The sequence below is a fragment of the Haliotis asinina genome, chromosome 12 (assembly GCF_037392515.1).
Source record: "Haliotis asinina isolate JCU_RB_2024 chromosome 12, JCU_Hal_asi_v2, whole genome shotgun sequence".
In the NCBI taxonomy this organism is placed as follows: domain Eukaryota; kingdom Metazoa; phylum Mollusca; class Gastropoda; order Lepetellida; family Haliotidae; genus Haliotis; species Haliotis asinina.
In genome coordinates, this window is record NC_090291.1 from 57,279,604 (window position 1) to 57,300,385 (window position 20,782).

Consider the following 20,782-nt stretch of genomic DNA (forward strand, 5'->3'; position numbering starts at 1 on the left):
AACCAAGTGGCTGCATTAGTTGCCTCACCAATCCTGGGAGATGGGAACGAAGTGGCTACATTAGTTGCATCGTCTCCTGGGAGATGGGAACCAAGTGGCTGCATTAGTTGCCTCACCTCCTGGGAGATGGGAACCAAGTGGCTGCATTAGTTGCCTCACCTCCTGGGAAATGAGAACCAAGTGGCTGCATTAATTGCCTCACCTCCTGGGAGATGGGAACCAAGTGGCTGCATTAGTTGCCTCACCTCCTGGGAGATGGGAACCAAGTGGCTACATTAGTTGCATCGTCTCCTGGGAGATGGGAACCAAGTGGCTGCATTAGTTGCCTCACCTCCTGGGAGATGGGAACCAAGTAGCTGCATTAGATGCCTCACCTCCTGGGAAATGAGAACCAAGTGGCTGCATTAATTGCCTCACCTCCTGGGAGATGGGAACCAAGTGGCTGCATTAGTTGCATCGTCTCCTGGGAGATGGGAACCAAGTGGCTGCGTTAATTGCCTCACCTCCTGGGAGATGGGAACCAAGTGGCTGCATTAGTTGCATCGTCTCCTGGGAGATGGGAACCAAGTGGCTGCATTAGTTGCCTCACCTCCTGGGAGATGGGAACCAAGTGGCTGCATTAGATGCCTAACCTCCTGGGAAATGAGAACCAAGTGGCTGCATTAATTGCCTCACCTCCTGGGAGATGGGAACCAAGTGGCTACATTAGTTGCATCGTCTCCTGGGAGATGGGAACCAAGTGGCTGCATTAGTTGCCTCACCTCCTGGGAGATGGGAACCAAGTGGCTGCATTAGTTGCCTCACCTCCTGGGAGATGGGAACCAAGTGGCTACATTAGTTGCATCGTCTCCTGGGAGATGGGAACCAAGTGGCTGCATTAGATGCATCGTCTCCTGGGAGATGGGAACCAAGTGGCTGCATTAGTTGCCTCACCTCCTGGGAGATGGGAACCAAGTGGCTGCATTAGTTGCCTCACCTCCTGGGAGATGGGAACCAAGTGGCTACATTAGTTGCCTAACCTCCTGGGAAATGAGAACCAAGTGGCTGCATTAATTGCCTCACCTCCTGGGAGATGGGAACCAAGTGGCTGCATTAGTTGCCTCACCTCCTGGGAGATGGGAACCAAGTGGCTACATTAGTTGCATCGTCTCCTGGGAGATGGGAACCAAGTGGCTGCATTAGTTGCCTCACCTCCTGGGAGATGGGAACCAAGTGGCTGCATTAGATGCCTAACCTCCTGGGAAATGAGAACCAAGTGGCTGCATTAATTGCCTCACCTCCTGGGAGATGGGAACCAAGTGGCTGCATTAGTTGCATCGTCTCCTGGGAGATGGGAACCAAGTGGCTGCATTAGTTGCCTCACCTCCTGGGAGATGGGAACCAAGTGGCTGCATTAGATGCTTAGCCTCCTGGGAAATGAGAACCAAGTGGCTGCATTAATTGCCTCACCTCCTGGGAGATGGGAACCAAGTGGCTGCATTAGTTGCCTCACCTCCTGGCAGATGGGAACCAAGTGGCTGCATTAGTTGCATCGTCTCCTGGGAGATGGGAACCAAGTGGCTGCATTAGTTGCATCGTCTCCTGGGAGATGGGAACCAAGTGGCTGCATTAGTTGCCTCACCTCCTGGGAGATGGGAACCAAGTGGCTGCATTAGTTGCATCATCTCCTGGGAGATGGGAACCAAGTGGCTGCGTTAATTGCCTCACCTCCTGGGAGATGGGAACCAAGTGGCTGCATTAGTTGCATCGTCTCCTGGGAGATGGGAACCAAGTGGCTGCATTAGTTGCCTCACCTCCTGGGAGATGGGAACCAAGTGGCTGCATTAGATGCCTAACCTCCTGGGAGATGGGAACCAAGTGGCTACATTAGTTGCATCGTCTCCTGGGAGATGGGAACCAAGTGGCTGCATTAGATGCCTCACCTCCTGGGAGATGGGAACCAAGTGGCTGCATTAGTTGCCTCACCTCCTGGGAGATGGGAACCAAGTGGCTGCATTAGTTGCCTCACCTCCTGGGAGATGGGAACCAAGTGGCTACATTAGTTGCATCGTCTCCTGGGAGATGGGAACCAAGTGGCTGCAATAGATGCCTAACCTCCTGGGAAGTGAGAACCAAGTGGCTGCATTAATTGCCTCACCTCCTGGGAGATGGGAACCAAGTGGCTGCATTAGTTGCATCGTCTCCTGGGAGATGGGAACCAAGTGGCTGCATTAGTTGCCTCACCTCCTGGGAGATGGGAACCAAGTGGCTGCATTAGATGCTTACCCTCCTGGGAAATGAGAACCAAGTGGCTGCATTAATTGCCTCACCTCCTGGGAGATGGGAACCAAGTGGCTGCATTAGTTGCCTCACCTCCTGGCAGATGGGAACCAAGTGGCTGCATTAGTTGCATCGTCTCCTGGGAGATGGGAACCAAGTGGCTGCATTAGTTGCATCGTCTCCTGGGAGATGGGAACCAAGTGGCTGCATTAGTTGCCTCACCTCCTGGGAGATGGGAACCAAGTGGCTGCATTAGTTGCATCATCTCCTGGGAAATGAGAACCAAGTGGCTGCATTAGTTGCATCGTCTCCTGGGAGATGGGAACCAAGTGGCTGCATTAGTTGCCTCACCTCCTGGGAGATGGGAACCAAGTGGCTGCATTAGTTGCCTCACCTCCTGGGAGATGGGAACCAAGTGGCTGCATTAGTTGCATCGTCTCCTGGGAGATGGGAACCAAGTGGCTGCGTTAATTGCCTCACCTCCTGGGAGATGGGAACCAAGTGGCTGCATTAGTTGCATCGTTTCCTGGGAGATGGGAACCAAGTGGCTGCATTAGTTGCCTCACCTCCTGGGAGATGGGAACCAAGTGGCTGCATTAGTTGCATCGTCTCCTGGGAGATGGGAACCAAGTGGCTGCATTAGTTGCCTCACCTCCTGGGAGATGGGAACCAAGTGGCTACATTAGTTGCATCGTCTCCTGGGAGATGGGAACCAAGTGGCTGCATTAGTTGCCTCACCTCCTGGGAGATGGGAACCAAGTGGCTGCATTAGTTGCCTCACCTCCTGGGAGATGGGAACCAAGTGGCTGCATTAGTTGCCTCACCTCCTGGGAGATGGGAACCAAGTGGCTGCATTAGTTGCCTCACCTCCTGGGAGATGGGAACCAAGTGGCTGCATTAGTTGCATCGTCTCCTGGGAGATGGGAACCAAGTGACTGCATTAGTTGCCTCACCTCCTGGGAGATGGGAACCAAGTGGCTACATTAGTTGCATCGTCTCCTGGGAGATGGGAACCAAGTGGCTGCATTAGTTGCATCGTCTCCTGGGAGATGGGAACCAAGTGGCTGCATTAGTTGCATCGTCTCCTGGGAGATGGGAACCAAGTGGCTGCATTAGTTGCCTCACCTCCTGGGAGATGGGAACCAAGTGGCTGCATTAGATGCCTAACCTCCTGGGAGATGGGAACCAAGTGGCTGCATTAGTTGCATCGTCTCCTGGGAGATGGGAACCAAGTGGCTGCATTAGTTGCCTCACCTCCTGGGAGATGGGAACCAAGTGGCTGCATTAGATGCTTAGCCTCCTGGGAAATGAGAACCAAGTGGCTGCATTAATTGCCTCACCTCCTGGGAGATGGGAACCAAGTGGCTGCATTAGTTGCCTCACCTCCTGGCAGATGGGAACCAAGTGGCTGCATTAGTTGCATCGTCTCCTGGGAGATGGGAACCAAGTGGCTGCATTAGTTGCATCGTCTCCTGGGAGATGGGAACCAAGTGGCTGCATTAGTTGCCTCACCTCCTGGGAGATGGGAACCAAGTGGCTGCATTAGTTGCCTCACCTCCTGGGAGATGGGAACCAAGTGGCTGCATTAGTTGCCTCACCTCCTGGGAGATGGGAACCAAGTGGCTGCATTGGTTGCATCTTTGAAGCAAGCGTACAATCATACTCACCCACGAGTAGCCTCCCTGTGCCTTTCCCTGCCATGCTTGTCACTCTCTTCTCCATGAGGCAGTTGGAGGCAACTTGTGGTCCCTATACAGTAGTTTTATCCTTTAATATTTTGGTCCTTTTGACAAAAATTGAACTGTATACAGCTTTTGGTGTGTATTATTTATCATTATGATTTGAAATTGTTGATAAAATGTACATATTTTTCATGTTGTTGGACATGTATTTCATCACATGAGATTGTGTTTCCATTTGAAGAAATCGTCATTCCTTTGTATGTATCAGCTGTCTGTGGCTGATCTGCATGTATTATATCATACTTGCACAGTTGTTCTTCTAGTTCTCTGTCAACCCTGTAGGAATTTGTCTGACACTGAATTTAGTCAGCTGTTTGCTGTTCAGAGAAAATCACCAAGACCCTCTAAGTTCATGTCTTGTAAATTGGTTGAACGCTTACGCATTCTCACCTTCAATCACACTACCGAGAGTCATTGGAAAGCTAAAACAAATGAAGATGCTACAACCGACTTTGATCATGCCTTACTGGCCAGCGTGAGAATGATTTCCAGTAATCATAGAGGAACTAGGAAAGCCATCGCTAAAACTACCAGAATGGAGGAATCTACTTGTCCATCCACACACCATACAAGCTCTCAGGAATCCGTCGTCATTCCAACTACATTTATGGATCGTATCCTGTTCTATCCTATCCTAGACATATGCCAAACGGAAAAGCTTTACAGCATTGAAAGCCTCACATCTTTAAGTGGTGGATTACTTATGTCACTTTCAACACTCGTGGACTCAGAGGTACCACATTATCAACTTACCTGGCGTCTCTCAGCTCCATTATCACCATGAAGACAGGGATCAAGCTGAGGAAAGTGCCAGAATTACTTGCTGTACTGTGCTCGTTCAAACTGGGAGACCAACAATAAATGTTCATGGCACCACCTTGGGATCTGAATGTTGTATTGCAACATCTCACCTATGATACATACGAGCCACTAGACTGAGCAACCTTTGAACTGTTAGCACAGAAGATGGGAACCAAGTGGCTGCATTAGTTGCCTCACCTCCTGGGAGATGGGAACCAAGTGGCTGCATTAATTGCCTCACCTCCTGGGAGATGGGAACCAAGTGGCTGCATTAGTTGCCTCACCTCCTGGGAGATGGGAACCAAGTGGCTGCATTAGTTGCCTCACCTCCTGGCAGATGGGAACCAAGTGGCTACATTAGTTGCATCATCTCCTGGGAGATGGGAACCAAGTGGCTGCATTAATTGCCTCACCTCCTGGGAGATGGGAACCAAGTGGCTGCATTAGTTGCCTCACCTCCTGGGAGATGGGAACCAAGTGGCTGCATTAGTTGCCTCACCTCCTGGGAGATGGGAACCAAGTGGCTGCATTAGTTGCATCATCTCCTGGGAGATGGGAACCAAGTGGCTGCATTAGATGCATCGTCTCCTGGGAGATGGGAACCAAGTGGCTGCATTAGTTGCCTCACCTCCTGGGAGATGGGAACCAAGTGGCTGCATTAGTTGCCTCACCTCCTGGCAGATGGGAACCAAGTGGCTACATTAGTTGCATCGTCTCCTGGGAGATGGGAACCAAGTGGCTGCATTAGTTGCCTCACCTCCTGGGAGATGAGAACCAAGTGGCTGCATTAGTTGCCTCACCTCCTGGGAGATGGGAACCAAGTGGCTGCATTAGTTGCCTCACCTCCTGGGAGATGGGAACCAAGTGGCTGCATTAGTTGCATCATCTCATGGGAGATGGGAACCAAGTGGCTGCATAAGTTGCCTCACCTCCTGGGAGATGGGAATTGGAACCAAGTGGCTGCATTAGATGCCTCACCTCCTGGGAAATGAGAACCAAGTGGCTGCATTAATTGCCTCACCTCCTGGGAGATGGGAACCAAGTGGCTACATTAGTTGCATCGTCTCCTGGGAGATGGGAACCAAGTGGCTGCATTAGTTGCCTCACCTCCTGGGAGATGGGAACCAAGTGGCTGCATTAGTTGCCTCACCTCCTGGGAGATGGGAACCAAGTGGCTGCATTAGTTGCCTCACCTCCTGGGAGATGGGAACCAAGTGGCTACATTAGTTGCATCGTCTCCTGGGAGATGGGAACCAAGTGGCTGCATTAGATGCATCGTCTCCTGGGAGATGGGAACCAAGTGGCTGCATTAGTTGCCTCACCTCCTGGGAGATGGGAACCAAGTGGCTGCATTAGTTGCCTCACCTCCTGGGAGATGGGAACCAAGTGGCTGCATTAGTTGCCTCACCAATCCTGGGAGATGGGAACGAAGTGGCTACATTAGTTGCATCGTCTCCTGGGAGATGGGAACCAAGTGGCTGCATTAGTTGCCTCACCTCCTGGGAGATGGGAACCAAGTGGCTGCATTAGTTGCCTCACCTCCTGGGAAATGAGAACCAAGTGGCTGCATTAATTGCCTCACCTCCTGGGAGATGGGAACCAAGTGGCTGCATTAGTTGCCTCACCTCCTGGGAGATGGGAACCAAGTGGCTACATTAGTTGCATCGTCTCCTGGGAGATGGGAACCAAGTGGCTGCATTAGTTGCCTCACCTCCTGGGAGATGGGAACCAAGTAGCTGCATTAGATGCCTCACCTCCTGGGAAATGAGAACCAAGTGGCTGCATTAATTGCCTCACCTCCTGGGAGATGGGAACCAAGTGGCTGCATTAGTTGCATCGTCTCCTGGGAGATGGGAACCAAGTGGCTGCGTTAATTGCCTCACCTCCTGGGAGATGGGAACCAAGTGGCTGCATTAGTTGCATCGTCTCCTGGGAGATGTGAACCAAGTGGCTGCATTAGTTGCCTCACCTCCTGGGAGATGGGAACCAAGTGGCTGCATTAGATGCCTAACCTCCTGGGAAATGAGAACCAAGTGGCTGCATTAATTGCCTCACCTCCTGGGAGATGGGAACCAAGTGGCTACATTAGTTGCATCGTCTCCTGGGAGATGGGAACCAAGTGGCTGCATTAGTTGCCTCACCTCCTGGGAGATGGGAACCAAGTGGCTGCATTAGTTGCCTCACCTCCTGGGAGATGGGAACCAAGTGGCTACATTAGTTGCATCGTCTCCTGGGAGATGGGAACCAAGTGGCTGCATTAGATGCATCGTCTCCTGGGAGATGGGAACCAAGTGGCTGCATTAGTTGCCTCACCTCCTGGGAGATGGGAACCAAGTGGCTGCATTAGTTGCCTCACCTCCTGGGAGATGGGAACCAAGTGGCTGCATTAGTTGCCTCACCAATCCTGGGAGATGGGAACCAAGTGGCTACATTAGTTGCATCGTCTCCTGGGAGATGGGAACCAAGTGGCTGCATTAGTTGCCTCACCTCCTGGGAGATGGGAACCAAGTGGCTACATTAGTTGCCTAACCTCCTGGGAAATGAGAACCAAGTGGCTGCATTAATTGCCTCACCTCCTGGGAGATGGGAACCAAGTGGCTGCATTAGTTGCCTCACCTCCTGGGAGATGGGAACCAAGTGGCTACATTAGTTGCATCGTCTCCTGGGAGATGGGAACCAAGTGGCTGCATTAGTTGCCTCACCTCCTGGGAGATGGGAACCAAGTGGCTGCATTAGATGCCTAACCTCCTGGGAAATGAGAACCAAGTGGCTGCATTAATTGCCTCACCTCCTGGGAGATGGGAACCAAGTGGCTGCATTAGTTGCATCGTCTCCTGGGAGATGGGAACCAAGTGGCTGCATTAGTTGCCTCACCTCCTGGGAGATGGGAACCAAGTGGCTGCATTAGATGCTTAGCCTCCTGGGAAATGAGAACCAAGTGGCTGCATTAATTGCCTCACCTCCTGGGAGATGGGAACCAAGTGGCTGCATTAGTTGCCTCACCTCCTGGCAGATGGGAACCAAGTGGCTGCATTAGTTGCATCGTCTCCTGGGAGATGGGAACCAAGTGGCTGCATTAGTTGCATCGTCTCCTGGGAGATGGGAACCAAGTGGCTGCATTAGTTGCCTCACCTCCTGGGAGATGGGAACCAAGTGGCTGCATTAGTTGCATCATCTCCTGGGAGATGGGAACCAAGTGGCTGCGTTAATTGCCTCACCTCCTGGGAGATGGGAACCAAGTGGCTGCATTAGTTGCATCGTCTCCTGGGAGATGGGAACCAAGTGGCTGCATTAGTTGCCTCACCTCCTGGGAGATGGGAACCAAGTGGCTGCATTAGATGCCTAACCTCCTGGGAGATGGGAACCAAGTGGCTACATTAGTTGCATCGTCTCCTGGGAGATGGGAACCAAGTGGCTGCATTAGATGCCTCACCTCCTGGGAGATGGGAACCAAGTGGCTGCATTAGTTGCCTCACCTCCTGGGAGATGGGAACCAAGTGGCTGCATTAGTTGCCTCACCTCCTGGGAGATGGGAACCAAGTGGCTACATTAGTGGCATCGTCTCCTGGGAGATGGGAACCAAGTGGCTGCAATAGATGCCTAACCTCCTGGGAAATGAGAACCAAGTGGCTGCATTAATTGCCTCACCTCCTGGGAGATGGGAACCAAGTGGCTGCATTAGTTGCATCGTCTCCTGGGAGATGGGAACCAAGTGGCTGCATTAGTTGCCTCACCTCCTGGGAGATGGGAACCAAGTGGCTGCATTAGATGCTTACCCTCCTGGGAAATGAGAACCAAGTGGCTGCATTAATTGCCTCACCTCCTGGGAGATGGGAACCAAGTGGCTGCATTAGTTGCCTCACCTCCTGGCAGATGGGAACCAAGTGGCTGCATTAGTTGCATCGTCTCCTGGGAGATGGGAACCAAGTGGCTGCATTAGTTGCATCGTCTCCTGGGAGATGGGAACCAAGTGGCTGCATTAGTTGCCTCACCTCCTGGGAGATGGGAACCAAGTGGCTGCATTAGTTGCATCATCTCCTGGGAAATGAGAACCAAGTGGCTGCATTAGTTGCATCGTCTCCTGGGAGATGGGAACCAAGTGGCTGCATTAGTTGCCTCACCTCCTGGGAGATGGGAACCAAGTGGCTGCATTAGTTGCCTCACCTCCTGGGAGATGGGAACCAAGTGGCTGCATTAGTTGCATCGTCTCCTGGGAGATGGGAACCAAGTGGCTGCGTTAATTGCCTCACCTCCTGGGAGATGGGAACCAAGTGGCTGCATTAGTTGCATCGTTTCCTGGGAGATGGGAACCAAGTGGCTGCATTAGTTGCCTCACCTCCTGGGAGATGGGAACCAAGTGGCTGCATTAGTTGCATCGTCTCCTGGGAGATGGGAACCAAGTGGCTGCATTAGTTGCCTCACCTCCTGGGAGATGGGAACCAAGTGGCTACATTAGTTGCATCGTCTCCTGGGAGATGGGAACCAAGTGGCTGCATTAGTTGCCTCACCTCCTGGGAGATGGGAACCAAGTGGCTGCATTAGTTGCCTCACCTCCTGGGAGATGGGAACCAAGTGGCTGCATTAGTTGCCTCACCTCCTGGGAGATGGGAACCAAGTGGCTGCATTAGTTGCCTCACCTCCTGGGAGATGGGAACCAAGTGGCTGCATTAGTTGCATCGTCTCCTGGGAGATGGGAACCAAGTGACTGCATTAGTTGCCTCACCTCCTGGGAGATGGGAACCAAGTGGCTACATTAGTTGCATCGTCTCCTGGGAGATGGGAACCAAGTGGCTGCGTTAGTTGCATCGTCTCCTGGGAGATGGGAACCAAGTGGCTGCATTAGTTGCCTCACCTCCTGGGAGATGGGAACCAAGTGGCTGCATTAGTTGCCTCACCTCCTGGGAGATGGGAACCAAGTGGCTGCATTAGTTGCCTCACCTCCTGGGAGATGGGAACCAAGTGGCTGCATTAGATGCCTCACCTCCTGGGAGATGGGAACCAAGTGGCTGCATTAGTTGCATCGTCTCCTGGGAGATGGGAACCAAGTGGCTGCATTAGTTGCATCGTCTCCTGGGAGATGGGAACCAAGTGGCTGCGTTAATTGCCTCACCTCCTGGGAGATGGGAACCAAGTGGCTGCATTAGTTGCCTCACCTCCTGGGAGATGGGAACCAAGTGGCTGCATTAGTTGCCTCACCTCCTGGGAGATGGGAACCAAGTGGCTGCATTAGTTGCCTCACCTCCTGGGAGATGGGAACCAAGTGGCTGCATTAGTTGCCTCACCTCCTGGGAGATGGGAACCAAGTGGCTGCATTAGTTGCCTCACCTCCTGGGAGATGGGAACCAAGTGGCTGCATTAGTTGCCTCCCCTCCTGGGAGATGGGGAACCAAGTGGCTGCATTAGTTGCCTCACCTCCTGGGAGATGGGAACCAAGTGGCTGCATTAGTTGCCTCACCTCCTGGGAAATGGGAACCAAGTGGCTGCATTAGTTGCCTCACCTCCTGGGAGATGGGAACCAAGTGGCTGCATTAGTTGCATCACCTACTGGGAGATGGGCTTGAATTTGCATGTGCCATTTGAGATTGACTTTGAGGGAAATACAAACGTCCTTTGAGCAGCTGACAGGGTTAGTGACACTATACAAATATTAGCATGAAAGTAAATAATAATTGTCTTTGCAGGCATAGCTGGAATCTCAACAACCTGTCTGAAAACCCCAAGTGCATTCTCAGGTGCTTAGGACCAGTCTCAGGTGAGCTATGATTGTTAAATACTGTCACGTGAAGATTTCACAATGGCTCACATTGATGAGCTGAGGATCTATAAATGGTGTGTGTTTGTATGACTGCTAGTATAGTGGATTTTCCTGATCTTGACTCATGGTTCTTATGCTTATCTTCTCTCTCTATGCAAAGATAGTTAACACTTGAAATCCCTATATTGTTCCTTTCTTTGAAGCAAGCGTACAATCATACTCACCCACGAGTAGCCTCCCTGTGCCTTTCCCTGCCATGCTTGTCACTCTCTTCTCCATGAGGCAGTTGGAGGCAACTTGTGGTCCCTATACAGTATTTTTATCCTTTAATATTTTGGTCCTTTTGACAAAAATTGAACTGTATACAGCTTTCGGTGTGTATTATTTATCATTATGATTTGAAATTGTTGATAAAATGTACATATTTTTCATGTTGTTGGACATGTATTTCATCAAATGAGATTGTGTTTCCATTTGAAGAAATCGTCATTCCTTTGTATGTATCAGCTGTCTGTGGCTGATCTGCATGTATTATATCATACTTGCACAGTTGTTCTTCTAGTTCTCTGTCAACCCTGTAGGAATTTGTCTGACACTGAATTTAGTCAGCTGTTTGCTGTTCAGAGAAAATCACCAAGACCCTCTAAGTTCATGTCTTGTAAATTGGTTGAACGCTTACGCATTCTCACCTTCAATCACACTACCGAGAGTCATTGGAAAGCTAAAACAAATGAAGATGCTACAACCGACTTTGATCATGCCTTACTGGCCAGCGTGAGAATGATTTCCAGTAATCATAGAGGAACTAGGAAAGCCATCGCTAAAACTACCAGAATGGAGGAATCTACTTGTCCATCCACACACCAAACAAGCTCTCAGGAATCCGTCGTCATTCCAACTACATTTATGGATCGTATCCTGTTCTATCCTATCCTAGACATATGCCAAACGGAAAAGCTTTACAGCATTGAAAGCCTCACATCTTTAAGTGGTGGATTACTTATGTCACTTTCAACACTCGTGGACTCAGAGGTTCCACATTATCAACTTACCTGGCGTCTCTCAGCTCCATTATCACCATGAAGACAGGGATCAAGCTGAGGAAAGTGCCAGAATTACTTGCTGTACTGTGCTCGTTCAAACTGGGAGACCAACAATAAATGTTCATGGCACCACCTTGGGATCTGAATGTTGTATTGCAACATCTCACCTATGATACATACGAGCCACTAGACTGAGCAACCTTTGAACTGTTAGCACAGAAGATGCTGCTCCTGCTTGCCATGGCAACTGTAGTTTGGATGTTGGAAATACATGCTTAGGATTTTAGTCGAACACGATTTTACTCTGGACATCAGGATGATGTACACTTAGGACTGAGATGGGTTTTTGTTGCCAAATATCAAGTGCCTAGTCAACCGGTCAGACAATTCCTCATCCTGGCATTATCTACAGTCCTCAGGGCACAAGATACACTGGATATCTGTACCCAGTCAAAGCTGTGAAAATATATCCCCAATGAATGAAAACAAAGTGACAAAAATTCAAGAGCCTATTCATCCCCTTATCTACTAAGACGCCTATGTAAATATCCTGGAAGACAATCTCATTATGGATGAGAGTCGTTATACTGAGGGCCTACAAAGCAGCAGCCTCCACAAGCCTCAAATCCACAAAAAGTTTTAGCTCTAGCATCTACACTTGTTCTACACGGAAACTGCTTGGTCACTACTATAATGGAGGGCCGCTTTTGGAAATTGGATATGTGTTTGCTAACCTCAGAGACTTAGCCATGGTCGATGTCACAGGCATTCACCAGTTTGGGTCACTCATTGTTGCACAACTAACGCTTCCTCAAAGGTGTTGAGTTACACTCACCCTTTTGTCACGTGACCTGTAGAGACCAAGACACTCTGCGAAGTAAAATGGTTGAGAGTCCATGTGTACGTCTTGAAGAGGCAAGCATGAGTATGAAGATATTTGTACATGAAGGAAACTTCAAAGGGATTTCAAATGTTCCACTATCTTCACATAGGGATGGGATAAGCATAATAAGCATGAGTGAGAATAAGTATAAAATATCATTTTTATTCGTGTTTGTGTGACCTTCACATGTTTGTAGGACTTACAGCTCTTGTGTTTGTCTGACCCTGACATGATTATAGGACTACAAGTGTGTTTCAGGTGCTACTATCCCAACTCTACACATCGGCATGTTGTTTGCCACGTCCTGCTGGTGTACCGACGTCCATCACCTGCCTTACATACAGTACCTCCACACAGGGGCTGACATTATCTGGTAAGTTGTATCTCCACACAGGGGCCGACATTGTTTGGTGGGTTGTATCTCCACACAGGCGTCAACCGCTGGTAAGTTTTATCTTCACACAGGGGCCAACATTGTCTGGTAGGTTGTATCTTCTCACAGGTGCCGACATTGTCAAGTGGGTTGTATCTCCACACAGAAGGCTCCATTTTTGAAGGTTTGAAGATTCTTTTGTTGATGCACGTTTGAGCACTGGTGTGTTGATGCAGATTTGAGGACTGTGGTGTTGATGCAGATTTGAGCATTGTTGTGTTGATGCAGATTTGAGCATTGTTGTGTTGATGCAGGTTTGAACGTTGTTGTGTTGATACAGGTACTCCGTCCCGAAGCACCAGGAGGGGAAGTTGAAGACGGCTATGAAGGAATTGGTGCCGTCCCTGGTATCACAGGACCCTCACTGGCTCAAAGAAGATACTGTCATGGTGAGATGTGTGTCAGATGTTGCAAGTGTTGCAATTATCAGATGTGATCTGTTGTTATGCTCATTATCAAGTAAGCATCAAGGGCTCTCATTACAAAATATGTCTGCACCTAAACTATAAACAGACCTAACCAACTTTTCCTTTATGTGAAGGTCAACCCATCACGTCTGACAGCAAGAGGCGTGACAGTGGCCCGGTGTGTTCAAAAACCCAAAACATTTGTCGCTATCTTTTCCAAGTCCTACACAGCCACCATCAGCTGTGGCTACAATGTCTCTGAGTCTGTCCACTATGCCACTCGGAACTGGATCAGCACTGGGGTGTCTGTAGCAGAGGTGAGGCCCTAGATATGTCAACTGAGATGGCTTTCTGTTGTCTGCCAAGAAATATTGTTTGTGTTTACGTTGCCCTGAACCCTGTCTACTGTTTCTGATTCGTTGGTTGTTCACAGATGTCTACAGAATATTACGATATGTTTGTAAATGTAACATTGTACAAGCAGTCTGTGAAGTTAATGTTTTCTTAGAATAACTTTAATGTCTTTTTACATTTATGGAAAAAAGTAAGAACTACACACTATGCATGCTGACATATCAAGGGTGGAAATAACTTAAAACTTGCTAGTGTGTTCCAGTTCAGTAGCACATGTAAATTCACTAGCCCTGATAGTTTTTCCACTATACTGTTGATTTATTGTTGATACATACTTAACATTGGAAATTCCGCTTGTACAGCTTGATATATACACGTTTGCTTGCCTGACAGAAGAACACACTGAACTCGGATGTCAGGCAATGAGCTATATGGAGCCCTGCATGAACTTATCAGTCAGTATCTGATGGCCATGGGTCACTGGAAGTAAATCAGGCAGTATCTGATGGCCATGGGTCACTGGGAGTAAATCAGGCAGTATCTGATGGCCATGGGTCACTGGGAGTAAATCACTCAGTATCTGATGGCCATGGGTCACTGGAAGTAAATCACTCAGTATCTGATGGCCTTGGGTCACTGGAAGTAAATCAGGCAGTATCTGATAGCCATGGGTCACTGGAAGTAAATCAGGCAGTATCTGATGGCCATGGGTCACTGGAAGTAAATCAGGCAGTATCTGATGGCCATGGGTCACTGGGAGTAAATCAGGCAGTATCTGATAGCCATGGGTCACTGGAAGTAAATCACTCAGTATCTGATGGCCATGGGTCACTGGAAGTAAATCAGGCAGTATCTGATAGCCATGGGTCACTGGAAGTAAATCAGGCAGTATCTGATAGCCATGGGTCACTGGAAGTAAATCAGGCAGTATCTAATGGCCATGGGTCACTGGAAGTAAATCAGGCAGTATCTGATAGCCATGGGTCACTGGGAGTAAATCAGGCAGTATCTGATAGCCATGGGTCACTGGAAGTAAATCACTCAGTATCTGATGGCCATGGGTCACTGGAAGTAAATCAGGCAGTATCTGATGGCCATGGGTCACTGGGAGTAAATCAGGCAGTATCTGATAGCCATGGGTCACTGGAAGTAAATCACTCAGTATCTGATGGCCATGGGTCACTGGAAGTAAATCAGGCAGTATCTGATGGCCATGGGTCACTGGGAGTAAATCAGGCAGTATGTGATAGCCATGGGTCACTGGAAGTAAATCAGGCAGTATGTGATGGCCATGGGTCACTGGGAGTAAATCAGGCAGTATGTGATAGCCATGGGTCACTGGAAGTAAATCACTCAGTATCTGATGGCCATGGGTCACTGGAAGTAAATCAGGCAGTATCTGATGGCCATGGGTCACTGGAAGTAAATCACTCAGTATCTGATGGCCATGGGTCACTGGGAGTAAACCAGGCAGTATCTGATGGCCATGGGTCACTGGAAGTAAATCAGGCAGTATCTGATGGCCATGGGTCACTGGGAGTAAACCAGGCAGTATGTGATGGCCATGGGTCACTGGAAGTAAATCACTCAGTATCTGATGGCCATGGGTCACTGGGAGTAAATCAGGCAGTATGTGATGGCCATGGGTCACTGGGAGTAAATCAGGCAGTATGTGATGGCCATGGGTCACTGGGAGTAAATCAGTGAGGTGCAAGCGTAATAATGGTTGATAAAGTTAGGTGTATACTAGGTGTTGAACTGATGTTGTCAGGGAGCAGTGTTCACAGAGCAGCTGTTGTTAGGTGTGTTCTAGGTGTTGAGTTGATGTCAGGGAGCAGTGTTCACAGAGCAACTGTTGTTTGGGGTGTACTAGGTGTTGAGCTGATGTTGTCAGGGAGAAGTGTTTACAGAACAGCTGTTGTTCGGTGTGTACTAGGTGTTGAGCTGATGTTGTCAGGGAGCAGTGTTCACAGAGCGACTGTTATTTCTAATCTAGGATCTCAGTAGGAGTGTGGAGCCAGAACTGTTTTCTATGGATGCCTTGTTGTGCCATCTTGTCTCCGACCCAACGTCTGACGTCCAAACACTCAAGATGGCTGTGCCTTTCTTTGAAAAAGTCCTGTAAGTTAATCATTTGATATCTTGACACTCAAGATGACTGTGCCTTACCATGAAAAAGCTGGTGAAAGATGTTTTGGAAGTAAGAGCGATTTTGAAACCTTTCTTTTCCTTATCCTGACTCATGCATTATTGCTTATCTTCCCTTCCTTCCGAACGCTTAGTGGAAACTTGAATCCCTTCAAATTCCCTAGAAGCACACATACAATTACTCTGTTTCAGGTGACTATGTATTGTAAACAGTGCTGACATCTTGTACGTCACTTGACTCACACCCTGGGGCTCTTCTACTGCTGTATTTTGGTTTTGATTATGCATCGATATTGTTGTATTTACACTATTACCATTTTGCATGCATATGTTTGTACTCTGACATTGAGTTCACTTATGTTATTTATTCATAACGTGATGTTTGACTTGAAAAAATATTTCACAGGTGACTTAAAAATTTTAAGCTAAATTTATACAACCTCTTGCCAGGTTGGGCGAATTTCGTGTCATATTGAGACAATCGTCAGCCTTGTGAGTTCCATCATGATCATCATAATTTGGATTCAGATGTCATCTCAGTCAAAGTCGACACCATCTCATCTGGTAGAGGTATCAGTCCATGCCTCAGGTATGAGGGAAAAAGACTCCAGCGAAATATTTGAAGACCAGGTTGAATTCATCCTTCGTCATCTTCTAGGCATTTATCTAGATTGCTGCAGTCGGTGAAATCTACACATTCGGTGAGTCCTGTCAGTGCACAGTTATCTCTGAGTAGTGTGCCAATGCCTGAGGGTGCAGCTGACGCTGCCAGCTATGATAATCCTCCAGTACTGGAACCACAGGTCTTCAGAGAGTTGTAGAGATCGTCCAATGCTGGCGGCAATGCAGCTAAGAGGTCTATCATCAATAATGTCATCACAACAGTCTTCATCGGGATCATTTCTCCTGTTGCTGGACAGCATACCAGGGGCATCATTAATCCAGCAGAAGCAGATGTCTACAAAGAACCCTTTAGCATTTGAAAACAGTATGCCATCACCAAGATCCAAATATGAGACTGTTACAGTTGTCTCACAGAAGTGGTCTTCTAACAGCATTGAAGATTACTACACTGATGACGTTGTAGAGGTGATCACCCATGGGGTGTATTAGGTGGTCAAAAAGAAACTCAACATCTAGCAGAAGCAGACGTCTCTGCAAAGTTGAAGGTAGCACAATAGTCAGCAGGGTATTATTGCATTATCAGCAACGAACATTGAAGATATACATCCGGGTCAACGTTTGTGAAGGGTGATGACTTTGAGTCACCATTCTGCCGATGAAGCTCATCTTCAATTTTGCTGATAATATGAAAGCAGCTTTTGGTAAAGCTTTAAAGACTCAAGATCAACACACTCCTGCGTTCAGTGCAAGAAGATCTTAATATCACAGCATGGAACCTTTTATGAAGGCTGTGAAGGAATGTCACGAAGCTACCGAGTCAAAGATAGAGGTTAGCCCAGCTTGATACATCAGCCTGGAGGGCTTTCTTCGGCTTAGCAAGGTCCAAGGCGATTAATGAGGGGCTTATAAGTGTCTTCAAGAATCCCAAGACTGAAGAAGAACAGATAATCGTGTCTGCACTTGCTACATGGTGTGAAGATCAAGGATTTATCTCGAATCATTTGGCTTCTGTGTCAGCAGGTATTACACTCCTACGTCATCAAGGGTTGCTGAACTCCTGTATATGGCCAAATGTTTAAACGAAGCCTTTTCTGCAGAAATCTTGGGAGGCGCTGGCATCCGTCAGCTATCCCATGAAGTAGCGCAAGACTCGAAGGATTTAATGTTAATGAAGTCAGTCCAAACTAAGAACAACATGTATCTGCAATTGTCACAATGTAGTCATGTGAGATCCCGTTTTTTTTTAATCTAGCGGTTCATAGAGAAGAAGTTTTTTTACCTCTCATGCGTCTTTTTGTCTTGCCCCTACATTTACGTGAATAACCAAACGGATCATCACATATCTACATCAGAAGGGTCTACACAGTGCCTTTTACCTAGACGAGAGTATATAGGCACATCAAGAAGCAGATCTACTCAAACAACAGCTGAAGTCTATAATCAGCCTGTAGATACAGTTGGGGTGGTTGGTAAATCTCATGAAGTCACAACTGGAACCATCGCAAGAAGTTCTTGGGTATCTGATTCTTAACTACAGAGAATCGAATTCACGCTTCAGACAACAGATGGAAGTCCATACTATCGTTCAATACCAGAATCCCACAGCAAGCCTCTAAACCTCAGAGCATAGCAGCGTCTTCTAGGTTTACTGAAGTTGACACAGGATCTTACATGCAGAGGAAGACTGCAGTTAAGATCTCTACAGCACTTCCTGATAAAACATCTCAACGATACGCAGAAGTTCAGCCTGCCACAACATATAAAGCATTTCTTGCTATGTTGGATGGTGAGATCAAATGTTTGCAGCAGAACCTGTTGGAGAGAGCAGGTGTACATCCTCCATCTCTACGTAGATGCATCTTCTCAAGGATGGGAGATGCATTTCAACGACGAAGTTGGTGGAGGCACATGGCTGACAGAAGAGAGAAGCCTTCGCATCAACCAGTTGGAACTGACAACAGTAATAGAAACAGTTCTACACTGGAAGGCACAACTAAAGAATCAAGCCCCGATGATAGGTACAGACAACTTGACGGTGGCCTTTTACATCAACCTGTGTGGGTCCAGCTGATCAACACAATTAACATTCTATATATTTGACAGCATGGAAGATATCAACTTGAAGGTCATAGCTTGCCACATACCAGGGGCAAAGAATGTCTTAGTCGATGCCTTATCCTGGCCGGTATGCCCTCACCCACAGAGTGGATGCTTTATATAGAATCCTTCCAGTTGATAACAGAAACAGTCGTCTGTCCTCTCATTGATCTGTTCTCAACCTGATTCAAAAAGCAGGTGACAACATTCATCCCACCAGTGCCCTATCCACTAGTTCATCCAATACGCTACTCGTAAGGGGTTTACAGACAAAAGAGCGACTAACCCATAAGCATCAGACTACTTACGTCATTTGAGGTCTACCAGATGCTTGAAAGGATCCACACTGTCAACTTATTTAGCAGCAATCAGCTTAGCCATCACTATGACAAAGGCTCCAGAATTAGTTGCTTTATTGAGGTTCTTTAAGTAATAGGATCAGCTGCAGAAGTTCCGAGCACCTGCATGGGATCTTAATGTGGTATTGTAGCACCTCATCAGTGGAGATTATGATCCTCAGATGCAGACATCATTTGAGTTGCTCATTCAGAAAACGATGTTTCTGGTCGCCCTAGCAATTGCATTCAGAATATCCGAAATCCACGCCTTAGATTTTGGATGTATAAGATTTAAGATCTACTTAACAAAGAGGTGCTGCTAGAAGAAGGAAGTTCAAGCGTCTGTTCATCGCTTTGTCTCCGGCATTGACAGTAGAAGTCTCATGGACAACTATCTCCTTTTGAATCAGAGCAGTGATCCTAGGAGCATGTAAAGCAGCCGGGATAGAGCCTCCAACTTCCAAGAGCTTCAAACCCTCATGAAGTAAGAGCATTGGCCTCGACACTCGCCCTCCATGGGAGCTGCTCGGTCTCATCCATTATGGAAGAATGCATTTGCAGATCCAACACTGTCTTTGATAACCACAATCTAAGAGATATAGCTACAGAAGACATATCCGGTATGCATCAATTTGGGCTCTAGTGGTAGTGCAGCTACTCACAATGACAAATTGACGTTGAAGACTCATTGACACCTGGCAACTGATCCATGTTCCCCTGTCTTACAAGATAAGTCAGCACATGAATGAACTAGGTTTTGGTTAAGTTCTTACCTTAACATATAGGTCGCAACACCAGTTTTGGTAATAGTCCTTACCTTAACACATGGGTTGCTCCAGATATCTAGACAATAGGGTGTTGAGTACATCTAAATCCACATAATCTGTAGACATTACTTTTCGTACCTGGTATAAGAAGTTGGCCCCCATCAGATGTCTTGACTCGTCACCTTTTCCGTCAGATGTAGTAAGCAATAAAGCATAATTCAGGATAAGGAAAAATATGTCATTTTTATAATAAATTTGATATTTTATACTTATCCTGACTCTCCCCACCATCCCCTCTCACCATTTGGTCTTCCCTGTAGCCCTGTGTGGATGCATTTTGTCAGAGAGAAAGAATGAGGTTTGACATGTGTGCAGTCATGTGGGCACTTTTGGCAGGAAAATGGGAGGTGGCTCAAGGTGAATGATTGTACGTTCGCATCTGGAGAATTTCAAGGGATTCAGGTGTCCACTAACCGTTCAGAAGGAAGGGTAGTTAAGCAATAAAGCATGAGTCAGGATAAGGAAAGATACCAAATTTATCATGAAAGTTATATATTTTAAGAAATGGATATTCTTCAGCACAAAAAGCTTGAGTATGTGTTTAAAATCAGAACCTACTTTGGTACTGAAAGTGGATCTTCTGGTCATTCAAAATGTGTTATTTCTCATAAAACTATGCATTTGGATGCAAGAGTTTTCTGTGCAAGTGGTTCCTTGAACATTTCAGGATGCGGGAATTGTCTCTTAGGAAGCAGCTAACTGAAACAGGACTGAAGGTGATGAAACGAGGGGGCATGTTGGATGACATGCCAATGGCGCCGCTGTCCCGTAAGCGCTCCTTGGACCAATTGGAAGACAATGTCTGTGACATCTCCAAGAAACATTGCTACTTCTCAAAGGTAGGGCTACCTGTTCCGGGTATTTGGATTGAGGAGCTTGTAGTTGCTGTCATTTGGTTCAAGATGTCTTGACATGTTCACGTTTTTATTCAGGTGGTGAATGAGAGTGAGAATCTGACCCTGTCTCTGGAGGAGGGACTGAAGCATGTACAGAAGAAGAAGAACTTGAAACACTGCAAACTGGTCTACAGATACCCAGAGGTATACTAAATTGTGTCATCTTAGGGCTGGT

At 47.7% G+C, this 20,782-nt stretch overlaps 1 protein-coding gene across 4 annotated transcripts in view; it reads left to right on the forward strand.

Annotated features, from left to right (window-relative positions):
- LOC137257342 (protein Jumonji-like) overlaps positions 1–20,782 on the forward strand; it is a 55,704-nt gene that overhangs the window by 32,700 nt on the left and 2,222 nt on the right. For all 4 annotated transcript variants that reach the window (XM_067794655.1, XM_067794653.1, XM_067794652.1 and 1 more), the window contains exons 15-21: positions 10,484–10,554; positions 12,742–12,856; positions 13,197–13,305; positions 13,458–13,640; positions 15,674–15,798; positions 20,379–20,550; positions 20,644–20,751. In XM_067794655.1, coding sequence (XP_067650756.1) covers positions 10,484–10,554; positions 12,742–12,856; positions 13,197–13,305; positions 13,458–13,640; positions 15,674–15,798; positions 20,379–20,550; positions 20,644–20,751 — 883 coding nt within the window. The remainder of the gene's footprint in view (positions 1–10,483; positions 10,555–12,741; positions 12,857–13,196; positions 13,306–13,457; positions 13,641–15,673; positions 15,799–20,378; positions 20,551–20,643; positions 20,752–20,782) is intronic.